The 21,020-nt window shown below is 33.3% G+C and overlaps 3 protein-coding genes across 5 annotated transcripts; all 3 read left to right on the top strand.

The window, feature by feature from the left end:
- The first annotated feature begins 529 nt into the window (after positions 1-529).
- On the top strand, positions 530-2,775 carry LOC126909249 (zinc finger BED domain-containing protein 5-like). The gene has a single exon (XM_050691673.1). The coding sequence runs from the start codon at positions 750-752 to the stop codon at positions 2,592-2,594; it is 1,845 nt and encodes a 614-aa protein (XP_050547630.1). The 5' UTR covers positions 530-749; the 3' UTR covers positions 2,595-2,775.
- A 584-nt stretch (positions 2,776-3,359) lies between these two features.
- Positions 3,360-6,012, top strand: LOC126909250 (uncharacterized). Of its 3 annotated transcripts, none has more exons than XM_050691674.1 (7): positions 3,360-3,870; positions 4,084-4,297; positions 4,402-4,560; positions 4,734-5,017; positions 5,141-5,195; positions 5,534-5,733; positions 5,863-6,012. In XM_050691674.1, exons 2-7 carry the CDS (start codon positions 4,258-4,260, stop codon positions 5,995-5,997), a joined length of 873 nt encoding a protein of 290 aa, XP_050547631.1. In that variant the 5' UTR covers positions 3,360-3,870; positions 4,084-4,257; the 3' UTR covers positions 5,998-6,012. The 3 variants fall into 3 exon arrangements, with proteins under 3 accessions (XP_050547631.1, XP_050547632.1, XP_050547633.1); XM_050691675.1 differs by having other exon boundaries at positions 3,360-3,935; XM_050691676.1 differs by having other exon boundaries at positions 5,877-5,990.
- Positions 6,013-6,642: 630 nt separating this feature from the next.
- LOC126909252 (uncharacterized) lies at positions 6,643-8,718 on the top strand. The gene is made up of 2 exons (XM_050691677.1): positions 6,643-8,141; positions 8,460-8,718. The coding sequence occupies exons 1-2, from the start codon at positions 6,679-6,681 to the stop codon at positions 8,716-8,718; spliced, it is 1,722 nt and encodes a 573-aa protein (XP_050547634.1). The 5' UTR covers positions 6,643-6,678.
- Positions 8,719-21,020: the final 12,302 nt, after the last annotated feature.

The raw sequence follows: 21,020 nt of genomic DNA, 5'->3' as shown, positions 1-21,020 counted from the left end.
TTGGACGTATTTCGAGGAACGTGACCGTTCAACGAACGTATACGTTCGACGAACGGACGATTCAAAAATAGACCCCCTGGTGACTGGGCGGTCGTAAGGTACGGTCTACCAGGCGCGACTTATCATTAATATTNCCCCTGGTGACTGGGCGGTCGTAAGGTACGGTCTACCAGGCGCGACTTATCATTAATATCTGTTTTTAAAGAAATTGTATAATCTGGTCTGCAAGACGCGACAAGTCGCGACATATCAATTTTTGGTCGCCGCGACCGACGACTTACTGCTGCAAGAGCAGTATACGCGCGACACATCTCAGCGACACTATGTCAAAATTAGTATTTTCATCGTCTGATGACGAAATATTAATCCAAGAAGTTGAAAATAACCCTATATTATATAATATAGCTGCTACGGATTATAAAAATATTATAATTAAGGACACAATTTGGAAAGAAATATCGACAAAAATTGGAAAATCTAGTAAATAATATAATTCAGGGCTTCCCTAACTGTGCGTCGCGACTCCCTGGGGCGTCGCGAGGCGAACCGCATTTGGTAGTTTGTATCGACGCGACCATCTCCAGTGAGCGCCGCGCGCAGTCTGTCGGTGTCGACGTTCGGCGCGCGGGGCTGGCCGTTGACATCCCCCGCCCGTTCCCCATTCCCCGTGCGTTCATGTCGTTCGTTCAGTCGAGGTTTTGTTTTGTTTAATTACGCACGCGGACGTTTGATATTGAGTACCTATCATTATGGATAATTATATTCAGAGAGATAGAAAACGAAATGAAAGCTCAGGAGAAAGCAGTAAAGAAACAACAGATAAACGAAAGAAATATAGAAAATATGACGACCAATATTTAGATTTTGGGTTTACATACATTACTAAAGGAAATGAAGAACTTCCTCAATGTGTTGTTTGTCATAAAGTGTTGGCAGCTGAAAGTATGCTTCCTAATAAACTAAAACGTCATTTGGAAACAACTCACAGTCATTTGCAAGGTAAGCCGAAAGACTTTTTTGTTAGAAAATTGCGAGACCTGAAACATCAGTCCACGGCTTTGCTTTCAAGAGCGTCAGTTCCTTCCAAAGCATTGCTCGCCTCCTACAAGGTAGCTCACCGTGTCGCCAAGTGTAAGAAACCTCACACGATTGCTGAGGAACTGATTTTACCTGCTGCGGTTGATATGGTGTCAGTGATGATTGGAGAATCGGCGGCTAAAGAAATAAAAAATATACCGCTTTCAAACAATACTATTAGCCGCCGTATTCATGACATGGCAGAAGATATTAATGAGCAAATTGTGGAAAAACTTTCATGTTCATTTGCCATTCAACTGGATGAGGCGACCGATAGTAATGACGATGCTCAATTGATATGTTACGTGCGGTACATACAAGAAATAAATGTATGTGAGGATTTGTTATTTTGCAGAAAAATATATGATAGTGGTAAGGCTATTGATCTATTTAAGATTTTGGATTCTTACATGGCCGAAAATAATATTAAATGGGAGAACTGTGTGGGTGTGTGTACGGATGGTGCTCGAGCGATGTCTGGACAGTATGGAGGACTACAAGCTCTCATCAAAACCAAGGCTCCAAATGTAAAATGGACACATTGCGTCATACACAGAGAGGCCTTGGCTGCAAAGAACATTTCACCTGAATTAAGTGCTGTGATGGACATAGTTATCAAAGTGGTGAACTACATTAAAACACGACCTGTGAAAGCAAGGTTTTTTCATAAGCTTTGTGAAGAATTGGGTGCCCAGCACACCTCTTTAATTTATTATTGCAACTCTCGCTGGTTGTCCAAAGGCAATGTACTCGCACGTGTGCACGAACTACGAAATGAGTTTTACACTTATCTACAGACCGAATCACACAATGATGCACAAAGTTTTATTAATACTGATTTTCTAATAAAATTGGCATATCTCTGCGACATTTTTCAAAAATTAAATGAGCTTAATAAGTCCTTGCAGGGAAACAATACTCACATACTGCAACTGGCAGATAAAATTACTGGATTTCGAAAGAAGTTGCTGTTATGGAAGAGAAAATTAGAAGAAGGTCAAGTAAATACTGACTGTTTCCCTGCTTTACAAGGCATTCTACATGAAAAATCGATAGAGACCCTCGATCCCTCCATAAAAATAATATTTACACAGCACTTGTCATCATTAAATGAACATTTTGCCAAATATTTTCCTGAAAATCTGGAGCAATATGACTGGGTTAGGAACCCTTTTCAGTCGACACCACCATCAACACTTTCCACAGCGGAGGAAGAACAACTGATTGAACTGTCCTGTGACTCCAGTCTTAAGCTCCAATACGACAAAGACAAACTGCTCGAATTCTGGAGCTCAGTTTCTCATGAATATCGTGCCATCAGCACTGCGGCATTGAAGGTTCTGCTACCCTTTGCGACATCGTACTTGTGCGAAACAGGCTTTTCTGCAGTTGCAGTAATTAAAAATAAGTACAGATCGAAAATTAATGTCGAGAAAGAAATGCGAGTAGCTATTTCCAATCTTGAGCCCCGTTTTGAAAAGCTATGCTCAGAAAAGCAAGCACATCCGTCCCATTAGTTTCGGCTATGTTTTTATTTTGTTATTAATAAAAAAATATAAAATGTATTCGGAGTTTTTTCTGATAACTTGTTACTTGTCTAGAACTACAACTAGGCATGGTAGGCAGTTTTCATCACTGGGGGCGTCGCAAAAAAATGGCCCATCCCCAAGGGCGGCACAGCAAAAAAAAGTTTGGGAAGCCCTGATATAATTAATAATTTTCATTACATTTATTTAAGTACATAAAATAATTCTGAAATGTATTTAATCATTTTGTAGTAGATGAAACGAAAAAGCGCTGGAAAAATATTAGAGATTCGTACTCGCAAAATAAAAGGAAACTGGGAACTGGATCGGCAGCATCAAACAAAAAAAAGTGGTCATTGGCAACACATCTCACTTTTTTGGACCAAGTTGAATGTGAACGAGAGTATGTATTAAAATTATATATTACTTATAATTTTAAAAAAATGGGTATTCATAAAAGTATTATTATAGAGAACTCTAATTTATTGTACCTACCCACTGTACAATTAATGTTTCAGTACGTCGGGGGAACATTTTTTTAGTGTTTCATACGTAACATCACTTTGAAACATCAATAAGCTGTTATATGGTTGTTTTTTTAAGTTAATACAAATTAAGTACAAAGGAAATATCCATGTGATATCATTTTGACTTAGTACAAATTTGGTACGAATGTAATATACATACTACGTTCCTCCGAAATATTACACTATGTATTAATAGCAATCGTTTTNCGTTCCTCCGAAATATTACACTATGTATTAATAGCATTCTATTATCATAATTATGATAAACGATTGCTTGGAAATTTAATTTTAGAAATATATATTAAAAAACAAAATATTTTGTCATACGACACTGTAATTGCCTATCAATACCTGGAAAATCCAAAAACCCATGTGACGTATGTCTTTATCTTTTATTTTAAGGGATCGGCCACAAACGACCAACAACTCTGTAGTAGACACGATGTTATGTTATGGACAATCTTACAATTGTTTATGTTAGACAGTATACTTGTTTAATTATTATTAATTGTTTAATTATTATTAAGTGTTTTTAATTATTATTAAGTGTGTTTGATTATAATTATTATTTTTTCTTATATATTTTAATAATGGCTGAACAAACAAAAAAGGTAAGTTATACAATCTACTTATTTACACTTGTTATAATACCGCATCTACACTTAATAACATTGTTATATAAGTACATTCAGTGGTGTAAAATTTCAAGGATTGCAACTTATTAATCAATTTAAAAAGTGGTCAGTATTTTTTAAATAACTCTTACAAATACCAACTTTAAATTTTATGATGTGACATAAATGAAGTATTAAAAATTTATTTAATACAATTTATAAACGTATTTAAAGAAACATTTAATGTTTTTTTAAATTTATTTTGTCAATAATATTAACAATTGGTGTCTGATGTACACTTAAGATATTAAATTAACGAATTATAAAATATTTATATAGGTTTCCCTTAAATGGCTTATTGTGCTGTTCCCTGAGCACAATGAATATAGTGTTGTACCAACGAATTGGGTCACAAAAAATGAATTAACTCAAGTAAATTATTGCTACTGGCCTCCAGGCACTGTTAACAGTGATGTTATACAAAAAGCAGATGAGCCGGGGTTAACCTGGAAAATGTATAGAGTAAAAATTTATGGTGGAAATAAAACTTTTGGTAAGAATTAATACATATTTATATAATGTCTAGTGATTATTTTTAGCTCATCTATATACCAACTATTTTTTTTTAAATATAACTAATATATAACTATTTTACAGATAATTTTAATAAAGCATGGCATCAACAAGTTATTATTGAAGATTCATCTAATGAAACAGGCAATGAAGAAAATATGATTCTAAGACATAAACAAAAAGGAAAGCTTATGTCACAAAATGTATTGTTTAATGTAACTGATGAAAGTGACAATGACAATGGTAATTTTTTAAATTAACATAACTTTAACAATACTGTCAAACCAAAAATATAATGTGTATTGTATTTTTTAAGTACATATTTTATGAATAATTTTATTATATTGCTATAAACCATATAATTATTAGTATTGTATAATAATATAATTTTTAATTCAATTAATTAATTTGTTTAGATAACAGTTATAATATAATGGCTCAGTCATCATCTGCCACGTTGAATATTGTCAAACCTTTGTTTGTAAAATCAAATAGTAATGCTCTAATAGTTTCAAGTTTAGAAACTGATAATAGAATGTCTTATTTACTTAACCAATCAACATCTTCAGCCACTGATACATCAGTTGAACCTATAGCATCTTGTAGTTCATTAACTGAAAAAGACAACTATCAACAACTCTCTGAGTTAATGCCTCCAGAACCCAAACATATTTGTTCTACAACGGACTTCTCATTACAGGTATATTAAATGGAAAAAATTAATTACTGTAAGGTAAAAATTTAAAGTTTTATGTGACAATCTAAAAAAAGAATAATTTTAGAATTTTGATTATACTTTTTTTATTCATATTTTAATTAATAGTCATCAAATACAATGAACACTTTAAATCAGTCTGTTCTCCAACAAAAAAACTACGGTAATATTTATTTAATATTACATATTATATATATATATATTCTACATATTCTACATATATATATATATATGTAGAATATAATCGGTATGCAACTATTTTCTTTAAATAAATCCATAGAAATTAGTTAAATTTTTCTATTGATTTACATACAGTTTATGGAGAGGGCTTACCTATCTAGTGGTGCTTTTATAAAAATACAATTTGGTTAGGCATGAATACATTGGGGTTATTAAAAAATAATGCTTAGAATTATTTATGATTGTAAAAATAGCAAACCACCTTGTTTGTAAAATACATTTTTCATTTTAGCTTAAATTTTTTTGTGTATACTTCTACAGATCCAACAATGAACATGATGTTAAATAGAATATTATTAAAAGTAGAAAACATTGAAAAAATTTTGTCTAAACATAAAAATGAAAATAAAAATGCTCTGTTAGACAATTCATTTTTATCAAAATTCCCCATTGATAATGTTGAAGGATTTTTATTGATTGAAACTTGCATTAGTAATGAAATTGATTTTGTTTCAAAATTGGTAATTAGAACTTTGGTTAAATATGAGTAAAGAAGATTTAATGACTAAATCTAGTCAACATTTTCACAAAAATATAATAAATATTTCATAGTTTTATCAAATTAAATCAAATTTGAGTTTTTGCTGTAGGAATATTTTATTAGATCAATTGGAGGAAGGGATGGCAAAGAACATATAAGAAGGTCTTTGACCAAACTTTTTACTAATTCATATGCTGGTAAATGTACGTGGACTGGTCGTGGACTGGCCGTGGAAAAAATATAATTACTAAAGTATGAGATTCTGAATTAATCAGAATACTTACAAGTAATTTTACAATTTATTATATAGTGAGGAATAGATCTAACTGACAAATTTATAACTTCAATTAACATATGGCTATAATTTTAACATAGTTTATGACNTCAATTAACATATGGCTATAATTTTAACATAGTTTATGAATGCATAAATTATTTAAAAAAATATATATAGCTAAAACGTTAACTATGTCAAAAGTTATAAGAGTTGTCAGTTAGATTTGTTCCACTGTGTATAGTCTTGTGAATGTTTATTTTGTTTTACTTCTTTCTTGTAGAAGTTATTAAAGATAATGCCAAAAAGCCCATGACAAACTCTGATGTAGAAATAGAAATTGCAGAATGGCTTAGGCGTACTAACACAAGAGTACAAGGGGACAAATTAAACGAGTGACAATATAATTTTTTATATGTGTTTGTTTTTTTTTTTATATACATTTATAATTACAGTTTTAAAATAATATTTATAAAAAGTTTTTATTTATATTTAAGAAAGTACCATTTTTATTTCTTTATTTAGATTGATACATTATCTATAATATATAATAAATAAATAATTAAAGTTTTTTATCTAGCTTTATTTATTTTAGAAAATTAGTAGAAAAAAAAATATTAAGGAGAAGTTACAACTAGATACTTCAGACAAATGTTAAAATTGGAAAAACAGAAATTCACAACGTCTTCAAACAAATCAAATAACTTTAATATGCCTACACATCCAATATTAGAATTTGGTATGAATTCAAATTTAGATGTTAATTATAGTTCTATATCACAGTCTCTTAATGTAATAGAAAATTCTTTAGTTACATCAGTACCTAATAATGAATCGTGTTCTGGAAATTTTAGTGATATAGATGATATTTATTTTTCAAATGTTAATGTGGATTCTGAAGATAATTCTTTAATAAAGGATGTATCATTTAGTATTGAAGATGAATTAAGGTCTTGGGTATTGAAATTTAAAGTATCTCATAATAGTGCAAATTGTATACTTAGAATAATTAATTCTGCTGGTATTAATGTACCTAATGATATTCGAACTCTAATGAAAACTCCTAAAACGCACATAATTTCAAATATAGGTCATGGGTCTTATATTCATTTAGGCTTAGAAAACATGATATCTCCTTTATTAAAAAAATACAATAATTTAATCTATACCCCAAATATTGTTTTAAAGATTGGTATTAATTTGGATGGTCTACCATTATCAAGAAGTTCGAAGAGTCAACTTTGGCCAATCTTAATTGCATTTACAAATTGTAACTTATTATCAGAATATGTACTTCCAATTGGAATATTCCATGGAAATACCAAACCAAAGTCAATTCATGAATTTTTAAATCCATTTATTACAGATCTTTCAATATTATTAAATAATGGCTTAACTATCGGTGGAAATTTGTATCAGTTTGGTGTTGGTCATGTAATTTGTGATTCTCCAGCTAAAAGCTTTGTACTTAATGTGAAATCATTTAATGCTTATTTTGGATGTACTTCATGTACTCAGGAAGGTTCGTTCATAAATAATAGAATGTCATTTTTAGAAATAGAATCGCCTCTTAGAACCGATGAATCATTTCGTTCTAAAACACAGGAAGAATATCATAAAGGTAGTAGCCCTCTTGAATTATTACCTATAAATATAATTAACGATGTGTGTCTTGATTATATGCATAATGTTTGCCTAGGTGTAACAAAACGTTTGTTAGAGTTTTGGGTTAAAGGTAAGAAGGACGTTAGATTAGCTGAGGAAAATAAAGTTAAAATATCTAATAATTTGATGAATCTACGATTGTACGTCCCATCTGAATTTAGTCGTCTGCCTAGAGAATTAGATAGTATAGAATACTATAAAGCTACTGAATTAAGAATGTTTGTTCTACACTCAGGATTAATAGTTTTAAAAGGATATTTAAATAAATTAAAGTATTCTCATTTTAAACTCTTGGTATGTGCAGTAAGAATTTTGATATCTCCTGAAATATGTCAAACTTCAAATAATTTAGCTCAAAACTTACTGAATGAATTTGTTTCTCAGTACTCTTCTTTGTATGGGGCTCATTCTGTGACTTATAATGTTCATAGCTTATTACATCTTCCTATGTATGTTAAAATTCATGGCTGTCTTGATAATTTTAGTTGCTTTAAATTTGAAAATTATTTACAATACATAAAAAAATCAATAAAAAGTGCCAAATATCCTCTTTCAGAAGTAACTAATAGAGTTATTGAAAAACAAAAACATTTAATATCCAGTAGTATAATTCTTGATCCTATTGTCACTTTTAAAGAGATTATTAACACATCTACTCCTTACTTTAGTTTAGATGATAAATTATATGAAAAAATAATTTTAAAAGATCTAAAAGTAATTATTAATACATGCAATGAACGTGATAAATATATAATATTAAAAAATAGTGACATTGTTATGGTTAACCACATTGTTAAACCAAAAAATGAATCATCTTTTATATTAATTGTTCAAAAATTTTTAAATCCATCTCCAATTTTTACTGAGCCTATTGTATCTACCATATTTGGCTTATATACTATAAATACTAATAATTTGTCAATTCATATTTCTGATATAAAATACAAATGTTTTTTTATTCGTATATCTAATGAACAAGCAGTTATATTAACTTTAAATCATTCACTTTCAGAAATACCTTATTAAATTAACTTATTAACACAAGCTTAGGTATAAACTATTAATTATTCAAAATGCATTCATTTTTGTATATATTTTTTTTAAAGTTCATTATATATGTATTATTACTAATTAAGTAGGTATATAATTTTTATATTTTATAAGTATGTGTACTATTTATTAGATTTAATAGTCTACTATAATGTTTCATATAATTTCAATATATTGTGATACTATTTTAATAATTTGTATAATATTGACATACATACATGGTTTAATATAGTTATATTTATTTTCGACGTTTATTGCTGGTTTATTTTGTTTTTAATTTACATTATTTTTATAGTTCTTTAACTTGTTCAATTATATAATATGTTTCAAGTGATGTTGTTTTTGTGTGGTGGTTATATATTTAGTCTTAGTTTATTAATTAATACAAATTAAGGGTGTATTTAATGTACTAAAAAAGAAAAAAGTTCTAACTACTAAAGCCTGAATAAAATATCCCATTAATGTTATATTTTTGTTTTTTAATATACATCACAGTTATAACATTTTATTAAAAGATTTAAGAATTGTTTACTGTATGTACATCTAGCATATTACGACGACATAATCTTTAAATGTTTCGGTAATATCCCAATCAAACATACACACAATGTTTCTAGGGTATGTGTATACAATGTTTGAAGGAAACATACTAGTAATGCTTATAAATAACAAACCTTAAATATATTATAAGTGTTGAAAAAAAACGGTTATTAACAAGCTCAGGGACATCGCCTTTATATCATAGTAATAATGTATGTGGGATTTTACACGTTCCCATGAAACGTTTTAAGAACATCAATGGTATGTAACATTGTACAGTGGGTAGTTGGTAAAAATAGAATGTAATAAAAACATTTTAATTTTCATATAATTTTCATATTATTTTGATTACAGTATTATTAAATAATCATAAATAATTTTCATATGTAAAACTTGTAATATACGATAAATTACTAAAATTTTCAGCTCGGCTTGTAACGTAACTATAAATCATAGTATGGACGTTCCTTGCAATGAAAAAATGTCGTTGATACACTATGTGAAGCAGCTAATAGTTTTCCGACTGAAACTTTAATTAGAAAGCGTGGTATTTCTAAATCAAAAAATGTTGCCGATTTATTTGTGAATAATTCAGAGGAACAAAGTTTGATTATTAAGAAAATTATGAATCAAAAACAACTATTGGAAAAGAAAGAAGAAAGTTTCGATGAACTTGATTTATTTTTCAAAACTATGGCCGTAACAGCTAAAAAATTACCAATCAAAGGACAACTCGAAGCTAAGAGAAAAATTTTTTCATTGATGACTGAACTTGAAGAAAAGTATTTGTTAGACGAACAACCTATACACCCACATGCTGTTCAACAATATTTTCAAACATTGGAGGATTCCTTTCAGCCTTCCCCATCAACAAGTATGTACTCAAGATCTTCAGACTCACAGTTTTCCATGTACAACTATGATGACCCCACTACTGCATAACATTTTACAATCTGTAATATGTTTTATATTCGCTTATTTACATACTGAGTATTAAAAGTTTTAATTTTTATTATTTTTTTTGTAAAAATAAAATCTATGTTTATTTTATATGATGTATAAGTACCTATATATTTTTTTCATTAATATTTACTTGTTGAGTATTTTTTAAGAGAAGACTTAAATTATTATTATTATAAATAAATTTATCCATTGTATAAGATTTTTTTTAGAATACTCGCGTAATGCGTACTTGAAGAGATATTAAACTGAAATGACAATATTACTGTTTGTGAAAACAGGCCGAAAATAATAATTTAATAATCGCGACATGTCGCGGTCGTTACTTGTAGACCACAACAGTCGCGACGACAGTTTATGATCGCCGGTCGCTGCGACACGTCGCGCCTGACAGACCGTACCTGTACATGTAAACACGGCGACTGCCGACAATGTAAACAATAGCCGCCCATCCCCCAAACAGCAGGCCGGCAAAATTATAGATAACGTTCCGACGAAACACGTAGTAAAACTGAGAATCCGATGTAGCGGAGGCGCTCTGTGTACCGCTTGCTAATACCTCGACGACCTTCGCGTCGGTAAAGGCGGCCAGGGACGCTCCGCTACATCGGATTCTCAGGGATCCGATCGCGAGCGTACTCTACAATCGTGGTATGAGGGACGGCCGTGCGGCTACCCTCCGTGAAACCCGAAGGGCCATCGCCACCGTGCCGATGGTGCCGTGGGAGGGCGGGGCCTCCCCTCCGCAGCGCCTGGTTCCAATGGCACGGCGGTGCAGCGACCGGCGAGCCAACGGCGTCGGACCGCCGATCGTCCTGCTCCTGGGACAGAGCGGCCGACGTGGCGAGCACGTCCTCCGGGACGGGCTCGGCCATCCGGTCACCACCGGCGCATCCAGGCTACAGAAAGCTTACTCCCTCCGACGTACGTCGGAGGGAGCGCATCAACAAGGCTTTCAAGAAGAGGAAAGACCGGGAGAGAGAAGCGGCCAACCGTCCACCAGCTACACCGGCGCCTCCAATGCCCGCCCCAAGGACCCGTCCACCACCACTGTCGGAGATCGTACGACACTCCTCCACAGCAACAATCACCACAGCGGGACCGGCCCCCATGGAAGACGAGGACGCCGTGGACGACTTGGGACGCGCAGTGGACGGGTTCCTTGCGGACTCTCCTTCTCCTCCCCATTTCCATCCTGAATCCCCTCGTCCCAAGTAATCGGGCGAGGAGTTTCCTTTTTTTTTCCTTTTCGGTCCTGACGTCATCCGTAAGTTACGGATGACCGGACCGAATAGTCCTTTCCCTCTTGCCAACGAGACTGAAGGTTTCAGTCTAATACGGTAAGTCTTGAACACAATATCTATGACCACCCTCACACAAGGAATATGGCGGTAAGTCAACAATTGTTTATTACTTTTATCTACTGTTTATGATGCGACAATTTGTTTACAAAACCGGCCGGGTCAAGAGATAGACTGACGGCTTGGTGAGGGGGAGTTGACACGGCACCGCCTTTTGCTCTAGGCTGGTGCTCCTTGCCCGTGTCTCTCTCGATATCAGCCATCCAGCTATTAATATGACAATCGGTTGTCTCCCCGCCCTTGACACTCAGATAAGGCCGCCGCCGAATATGGATTACTGATATTGCGTTCTGTTCTGTTTCCGACGTAGACCTTAACTGGTTACTCGTTGTTGTTTGCCGTTTTTTTTGAGCTGTGCGTGGTTTCCTGGTTAATTAAGATTTGATTTGTTTTTTTTTGTTGATCGATGTAAGAAAACTATATCGCGAAATATATATATATATAGATATATACATCTTGTGCGGTCATAGTGGTAGCGAACGTGATAACTATATATATACATACTTATATTTATATATTTATAAATTTCTGTACGGTCGTAGCAGCGGGTTACGTATTAACGATAGTGTATCTATACTCCGTACTATCAACTATAGTGTGACATACACATCTACTTATCCATAATTATATATATATATATATATATAATTATACCTTGTGCGTACCATATTGGATTACGTGTAATAAGGTATATTTTGAAAGGTTTACCAGAAGAAATTGTTAAAGAGTTGAGAACAATGGACTTAGATTCACTTGTGGCACTTGAGGAAAATATCAAAAGACTAGAGAGAAATGCAGGGCTAACGGAAATGAATGACAAAGATAAAATGATAGACAAAATGCAAAAANCATAGTTTTGGGGGACGGAATACAAATATTGTGATATTTTAACTGTGTTAAAAATATGTATTTTCTAATTATTACATAATGCAACTAAAACTCCTAACCCTCCCAGTTGCTCCTTCCAACTTCCAAACTATTACTCGAATATTTTTACTGACACTTCTAAGTTCTTACATAAATTAAATTTCATAGTCATACAATCGATAAGTGTATTATTAGATACTGTTATATTTTTTATAAATAAACAATAAACTTTATGCAGTAATAAAATAATCTTACAATCATTGTTTTCAAATCGTTAAAACATAAATGAAATAAACGTGAATAGGTACATGTTAGTACTATCTTAATTCATTATAGGTAATATATTAAATACTAGATTGGTTGGTAAACGGTTTATTACGGAAAAATACAAATAACCAATTTCAACAGCTATAGATTAACCCAATAACTTTCAGTTTCAACTTAGTATGTGCTATATCGTTAATTTTTGGTCGATANTTCAACTTAGTATGTGCTATTACGTTAATTTCTGGTCGATGTTTTAAATTTTGTCAAATGTCAATAAAACTGTCGTGAAATGATAAACATTATCCTATTTATTTTATTGATATTTATTTATACACTTTGACAGTGTTTTGTTTTACATTTATATTCTATTTTTAAAATGATAATAGTCTCGAGCCATATTTGTGTGTTTATAACTTCAGATATATGTTTATATGTGGTATGACTGTAGAGATTAAACAAACTGATAAGAATTATTCAAAATTTGTGTTTTATGACAAACGTACCTATATTCGATACCCACATATTACTTTTTATTTTATTCTTTAGTCTATACTCTTTAACTATTTTATAAATACGTATATGCACTAATAAGAAAACTAACAGTGGGTATACGCCGTATACCCGCGTATCACTCATGATTTTATAAGTATACGCAATAACAGAAAAACAAAGAAGTGGGTNCTTTCGTAAATTAGAGTTGCTCCTACCGGAAATTTTATAAAAGCGGTATGGTCAAAAGCCTTAGAAACAGAAATACCCCTTTTCTTTCCAAATGAACTAATAACCTTATCTGGTGTTAGTTCCAAAATATTATTATCAAAACCTAATAAATTCCAAACTCTTTCANATTACTATCAAAACCTAATAGATTCCAAACTCTTTCGGTAATTCTACAAGTTTGATTATTAAAGGTGCGTTTTAAATAATAACTATAGAGAGGCATATAAACGTATATAAAAGATTATGTAACTCAAAGACTTAATTTATAGTTATACCTAACTATACAATTGTTACTATTATAATAAAGTGAGCCAATAATAAATAAAAAATATCTAATTTATAAATTAACCGTGAAAAGCGGTATATAAAAATTGTAGTACACTTAGGGGGGGATCCCTCACTGAAAGTTTAAAATAAAACAGAGAGATCGGCGCCTCCACCAATTGTTACGTCGCTATTTAGGGGTTTAGCCTAAATGCCCGTCGACAGTATTCTAAGGGACCAACGGGGGATAGCTGGCTAGGCTATATCTACCTTAGGTACTGAAGTTTCCTATTTAATTTATATTCCCTTAGAGGAACTACCAAGGGTCGCACTACAATATATATATATATATAACACTTTAGGTTAACAACGATATAAATAAATATTTATTAAGCAATTGAAATATTAATGGATACTACAACCTGCTGGACACCTAGAGATGTTATAATCCAACAGGGAGCTGACGGCGACACACACACATACTATAATATACGGGGTAGCAAAGTTAAGTTAATTATCAGGCAAAAGTAGTGATTGCGAAGATGGTAAAATGTCAACTGTCGTAGGGATATCTTATTATGGCACATTGGCCGTGAATTGCAAAAAGTGTTTATGTGTGCAGTCCGCCCTCCTGTTAGTATTGTAGTATGTCACTGTGTTAATTATATATATATATATATATGTCTATTAAACGGTACAACGATGTTATGGGAGACAGAGATATTGGGCACATGCAAATGTGATCGTATCACAATCAACAATATATATTCAGAATAATTTAAAGTAGTTTTATATACAGATAAAAAATTAAATATAAAACAAAATTTATTTTAATTTATACCAAAACAAATATTAGAAAAATGAATTAAAATACTATGTTTTACAATAAAATGTATATTATCATAACACAATGATTAAAACTTTACTTTCCAGTTAAATATATCTACCAACAGCAATTTGTAGCAAAAATAGAAGAGTTATAAAGTATTCATATAATTTCAAAAGTCAGTGGTATGTCTAAAGTGAATTATGAGTAAAATTGGTTGAATTATAATTTAACAATAATAGTAATCAGCATATTTTGAATACTTGAGATGTTTTCTGTTCGTATAAAATTTGTTGTCATTGGATAAGAATTTCGTGTTCATGTTGAAAAATCTGCTGAAAAATGTAGTAATAGAATCGTGTCTTTCGTCGATATGTTTGTGTGGAGTTTCCCTGTTGAGGTTGAATAATTTTCCAAATTGTATCAACTAGCAAAAATTAATTGATCAACATTAACTACGATTGTGGTTTACCTATAGAAATTAGATTAATTTACCTCGTTTAGACCTGTTGTTTTAGGTATGTGCAGTGCTACGTTGGGTGCAATATTTCTCAGCAGGTCGAAGAGTTTTCTACCGCCTCCTTCGTAGTCTTTACACATATGTTTCTGGAGACTGTTAACTTCGTGTTTCTTATAAGAAGGGTCGCCCCATTGGGGAGACGTCACTATGACATGTAGCTTATATTTTTTTAACGTTTCTGCAATGTCGAAGAAATCTCCCTGTATAAATGTAATTTTATCCCTGACCCCATAAATCTCTGCGTTTCTTTTGACGAATTATAATTTTTTAGCATCGATATCAACAGCGATTACTTGTTTGTATCTCTTGGCCAATTGGATGACGTTTCCACCAGCACCATAAAACGGATCCATAGCGACGTCTAGACCAGGGCATCTCAACGCTATATGTTTGCTTAAGATTTCGGAACAAATGGAGTAAAATGATTCTGTATAAAAAAAATGTTATCGTTAATAGCAAAATACTAAAGTTTGCTTAAATAATTACTTTACTACCATTGTCCATCATGATTCCTTCGTCGAATTTAGAAAACAATAAGTACCTCTTATCCCATAAATGTTTTTTAATGTCATGTGGACAAGTTTTAGTAGCTATTTTTTTGGTTATTAGTATTTTCACATCGTCAAGTTCTATTTTATTTAGTTTTATACAGGTCTTCTGATGTTTTAATAATTTCTGTTAATTTTTTAAGCGGTTATCTGTTAAAGTTGTTCGGATTATTTATTAAAGTGTTGTTTTCTAAAGTTGACGTGTTAATATTTTCCGGCAATATTTTAAACGGTTGAGTTGAAAGATTGTTTTTTGACTGTGATATGTTCGTATTAAAGGAATTATTAGCTAATACGGAAGCGTTTTGAATTGAATGACGTGTATTATTGGTGTTATATGGTTGTCTATTTTCGGGTTGTTTGAATTTATTTGATTCGTGATTATTTGTGGTTCTTCAGTTTTCCGATATTTCATAAGTCTATCCTGGGCCGTATACGGCTTTACATTGCTCACTGGATAACGTTCGGCATCATTGTTCGGCTTAAGTCCAGGTTTGTACGCATTCTTCTTTGTATAATTCTTTTCATATCTATTGCTGACGTCTTTGGGTTTCAAATTTTCAGCATTCCAAATCTAGTTCAGCGGTGGCTGTCATAGAGGTATGATGTTTTTTGTGACGCTCCCTGGTATATTTAGTTTTTGGTGTACTTATATATCATAGTTTTTTGATATTCTTATACCAAATTAATCTAAAAAGTGCGTGTTCGGACTGGTGCCGATTTTGAGTCGGTCCGACTAATATTAAAGTTTTTATAGACATTTAAAGTTGTTACTATTGTACATTGTAGGACAAATTGAACAATTGGGTAAGATAGAAACATGTGTTTATTTCAGCTGTCAAACGGCAAACGCCAACGGCGTAGCCATCTATCCAAGGCGTACCGGCCATATTGTTTTGGGTGATATACAGTTGTACCATTTCGAGGTAAGCCCTGGTGGTACAACTTTGCGGCGTTCGCTATAACGTCCGCGGTTTAGTTCGGTAACATTCCGGACTTAGACGATTTTTCGACATTACCCCACCCCCCGGAACCTTTGTGAACGGATAGCGTATTCAATAATCATCCGATAGGGGTCGGACTAGTGGCAATTAACCGAGGCCGCCTAGGCGAGTCACCACCTAAAAGTGACTTTTCCCCCCACCCCACTTCAGCATTTTGGATTGGCCGTAACTCGGTGAGTAATTGGGTTACGCGATCGGGGTTTACGTAAACAATTTTGGTTTTAGGTCCCCTAGGTGGTACGCCATCACTCTTAGGGTCTAAAATCCCTTCTAAGGGATTTCCCTCATTTTTGGACCGATAGAATCCAAATTTGGGGATTTTGTTCGTAGAAGCACAATAGCTGCCCATAGCGATTTTGGAAGTTCCCGGACCTCTACAAGTGGTATATTCGCTCCCATGTTCAAATCTCTGTAATTAGTAATGCCTTCGGATTTGCTAATGGACGGAGACGTTGGACAGGAGGGTGCGGATGGTGAGGTTTTCAGGGATGCGGTTGGGTCAGTTAAGGATCGATTAAAGGAAGCAACGATGGAGGCAATGAGGGATAAGCAACGTGTGAAGTCGGTGGATAGTCTTGACAGCGAGTCGCTGGAGTATACGTCCAACTTGCTTGAAGATTTGGAGAAGAGTGTAAAGGAGGAGATGGCGAGACTGGGCAGGAGACTGGATCAGATGTCCTTATTCCTCAAGTCGGCTGCAGGCAGGAACGTACACACTACGATCAAGACTCTGATTTATGATTCTGAGAGGATTTGCAAAAAGGTCATTGAGGTGCAGGACCTAGCTTAAAAGACGAGGTCTTCTTGGCAAAGGTAAATAATTGAAGGCCTCGAAAATACGGTGGTGCAGAAGACGTCGTTAGATGACTCTAAACTGGACAAGATTTATTCAGCTGTTGAAGAGTTGAAATGTTCGGTGGAGGGTCGCCTTATGGCGTAGCCTGCGAGGATTAAAGAAGACAGGGCTGATGCTGGACCATGGGTGGAAGTTGTCAGGAGAGGAAAAACTCCTGGGAAACCGAAGGTATTGCGTGGTGATGATCGCAAGGTAGGTGTGGTGGGCAAGACCACTAGGAAGAAGCCTCCTGCGGTCATGGTCAAAACTGATGCAAATTCTTACACTGACGCTCTCAGGAGAATTAGAGCTGATCCGGAGCTGAAGGAATGGGTCGGAGATATAACGGCAATGAGAAAGACTGAGGCGGGTCATCTGCTAGTCGAACTATGCAAGGGCGCGACCTCTGTTAATCAGGTGGATGCGGCTATAAGGCGTGCAGTTGGTGGAGTAGCTAATGTAACGACGCTCAGGCAAACACAGAGACTAGGGGTGTTTGGCTTGGACGAGCTTACAACTGTGGAAGAGGTGGAGAATGCGGTGTGGTCCGCGTCAGAAAGTGGGCAATCTGGCGAAGTCAAAGTGGTACTCCGACACTTACCTAGAGGACAACAGATAGCGATAGTAACGGTGGATTGTGACTTGGCGAGCAAAATCTTACGCCAAGGAAGGCTCTGCGTAGGATACGTTTCTTGCAGAGTGAGGCAGTGGGTCGATGAAAAGAGGTGTTTCAAATGTTTAGTATACGGACACGACTCTAAAGTTTGCAATGGTCCTGATCTCACTAGGTGCTGTCGTGGATGTGGCCAAGAGGGTCACTTCATTAAGGACTGTGTGGAGTCTGAGGAGAATCGCAAGACTTTCCAGGGGACACTTAGAAGCAAGAAGGTCGTCCCAGAAGATCACCAGGATCTTATTTAAAATAAATGCCTAATCTCAATAGAACAAGTGGAGGATATGAGAATCAAAGCTCTCGTGTTATTACTTTCCTGCAGGGTAATCTTAACCATTGTCAGCTGGCCCAGGACCTATTAATGCAACAGATCCGCCAGGACTGTTTGGATGTAGCTGTTATCGCGGACCCCTACAAACTGCACGACGGTTTAGGAGAGTGGTACACTTCCACTGGAACTGGCCGATCTGCAGTTGGGATTTTCTCAGACCTCATTGTGTTGGGTAAGGTGGAACGCGATGAAGAATTTGTAGCGGTTAAGCTCGATGGGCTTTGGATTTATAGTTGTTACACTTCTCCCAACAAGCTGTAAGAACATTTATTACTATGTTCTTACCACTTATATTACACACGTTTTAATTATATTTATTTAATTCGTAATACATATTAATTAGCATAGAGGGAGATGCTGATGTGACAATTCTACTCGTCTGTAGTCCGGAGCTACTGACGTCGAAATAACAAAGGACAGTTGTGTTTGAGTGGCCGTTATAGACATAATTTTCAATATTATTACTTTCGTCTTATTTATATTATTTATAACTTTACTTGTTTTATTCAACGACCCGTCTATCGCCAATTGTCATCATAGCCAACCAACTCCGTCTCACTTGGATATACCTACTAACCAACTGTACTAGGATTCAGGTCAGACGTATTGTACATTACATATAACTTATATTTACTGAACATCTAAATATAACCTTACTTTGTCGTTGACATAAAACAATAGTCTAATTTTATTTAATAATCTATCCCCTGTAACTAAGGTACACGATTGCCTGTGTCTCCTTCAGGCAATTAAAACTCATTTAAGGAGATAGGGACGATATTTGAGCAGACGTCGGGTAGCTTCCGATTCTTGGTTTTGACCAAGATCCTCAACTATTAAACAAGCCCCTAACATATGGTGGAGGCGCCGGTCTTTGTATTTTAATCGAGTTCCGAGATATACTTTCTATCTTTTTTTTTAAGGCACTTATATTCGAAGTCGATTCCCCTAAAGTGTACACGAGTTACAGTTAGATTATTTAAGTAAATTTTTTTATTTTTAATATTATAATTTTTTCTGGAATGTCAATTGCTGTTTGGGCGTAATAATAATTTCTACCATTTTGGTTTTTTTTTTTTTTTGTTATTTTATTTTATTTTTTTTATTTTGTATAAGTGTATAATTTATTAAAATATGCAAAATTTTATCGAACCGTTATCGTATTCGGGAGATGTGGAAACAGATATAGATAAATATCTTAAATATTTCGATCGCGTAGCAAAAGCAAATGAATGGGATGATAATAAAAAACTTTCTATGTTACCCTTATATTTACAGGATCATGCACTTAAAATATTTGAATTTATAGAATATCGATCGACAAATTTAACTTGGGAAGATGTTAAACTGTCATTAATTAATTTTAACTCTTACAATAATCTAAATTTAATAAGAAAAAATTTAATTATGATGAAAATGACGGAAAGTGAATCGATTAAAAATTTTTTAGTAAGAGTAGTAGCAGAATGTCGTAGGTTTGACGGTATAATGTCGGAAAAACATATCATAGAGTATTTTTTTAAGGGACTACCAGTTGAAATAATTAATAAATTTGAGTCATTAGATAATAGTACAATAGATAAATTAATAGAAAATATTTTAAGAATTGAGAGAAATACAAATTTGATAAATGACGATAGCGATGTAGGCATTTTGAAAATGGAATTAGATTCTCTTTTAAAAAAACATAATGCTAAATTTAATGATTATGGAAATGTAAATTATGTAGGTAACCAAAGTTTAATGACATATCCAAACCATAATCAGCGTAGAGTAATGAATTGTAGGACAAATAAATGTAGATTCAACAAATTAAGTAAAAATTTTAGAAATAATATAAATAAGAACTATAACAATAAAAATTATAGAGGAAATTTTTATAGGGTTAACAATATGAATAGGCACTTTTATCATAATAACCGTCGCGTTAACTATGGTTATATACGGAAATCACCACATTATCTTCAAAATAATCCTAATTTAGAGAATTCACCCCATCAGTTAGCCATTCAACATTACGTTCCACCTACTATTTCTTACAATTTTTCTCTTCAACCACCATCAATATGTAATAGCGCGCACAATTCTAATCAATTAAAAGTGAATAACATTGACCCACCTTTAATTAATGAAAAAGTCAATATTAATGATATGGTAACTAGTTATGAATTAAACAATCAATTCTTGAATTCAATTAAAACTAACGATCCTCCGCTAATAATGGGCAAAGTAAATAAAAAAGATATTATTTTCGTGGTTGATACAGGAGCGAGTACAAGTATTATAAATAAGAATTTTTTACCCAGTGATCATATCATTTATCCACTTAATAATGTTACATTAACTACAGCTAACGGATCACATTTGCATGTGGTAGGTAAAACTACTTTAGAGGTAAAATTTAAAAGAGATATATTTTTGATAGACTTTACCGTAGTCGATAATTTATCTTTAAATAGTTTATTAGGATATGATTTTTTAAAAAAATATAGCGCGACAATCTACACCCGAGAGGCTAAAATTACTTTATTAAAAAACGATGAAAGAGTGAATATAAATTTT

Source organism: Daktulosphaira vitifoliae, unplaced genomic scaffold (genome assembly GCF_025091365.1).
Source record: "Daktulosphaira vitifoliae isolate Bord-2020 unplaced genomic scaffold, ASM2509136v1 Scaffold_210, whole genome shotgun sequence".
Classification (NCBI taxonomy): Eukaryota; Metazoa; Arthropoda; class Insecta; order Hemiptera; family Phylloxeridae; genus Daktulosphaira; species Daktulosphaira vitifoliae.
Note: the sequence above shows the minus strand (reverse complement) of the source record. Positions and strands in the feature narration are given on the sequence as shown.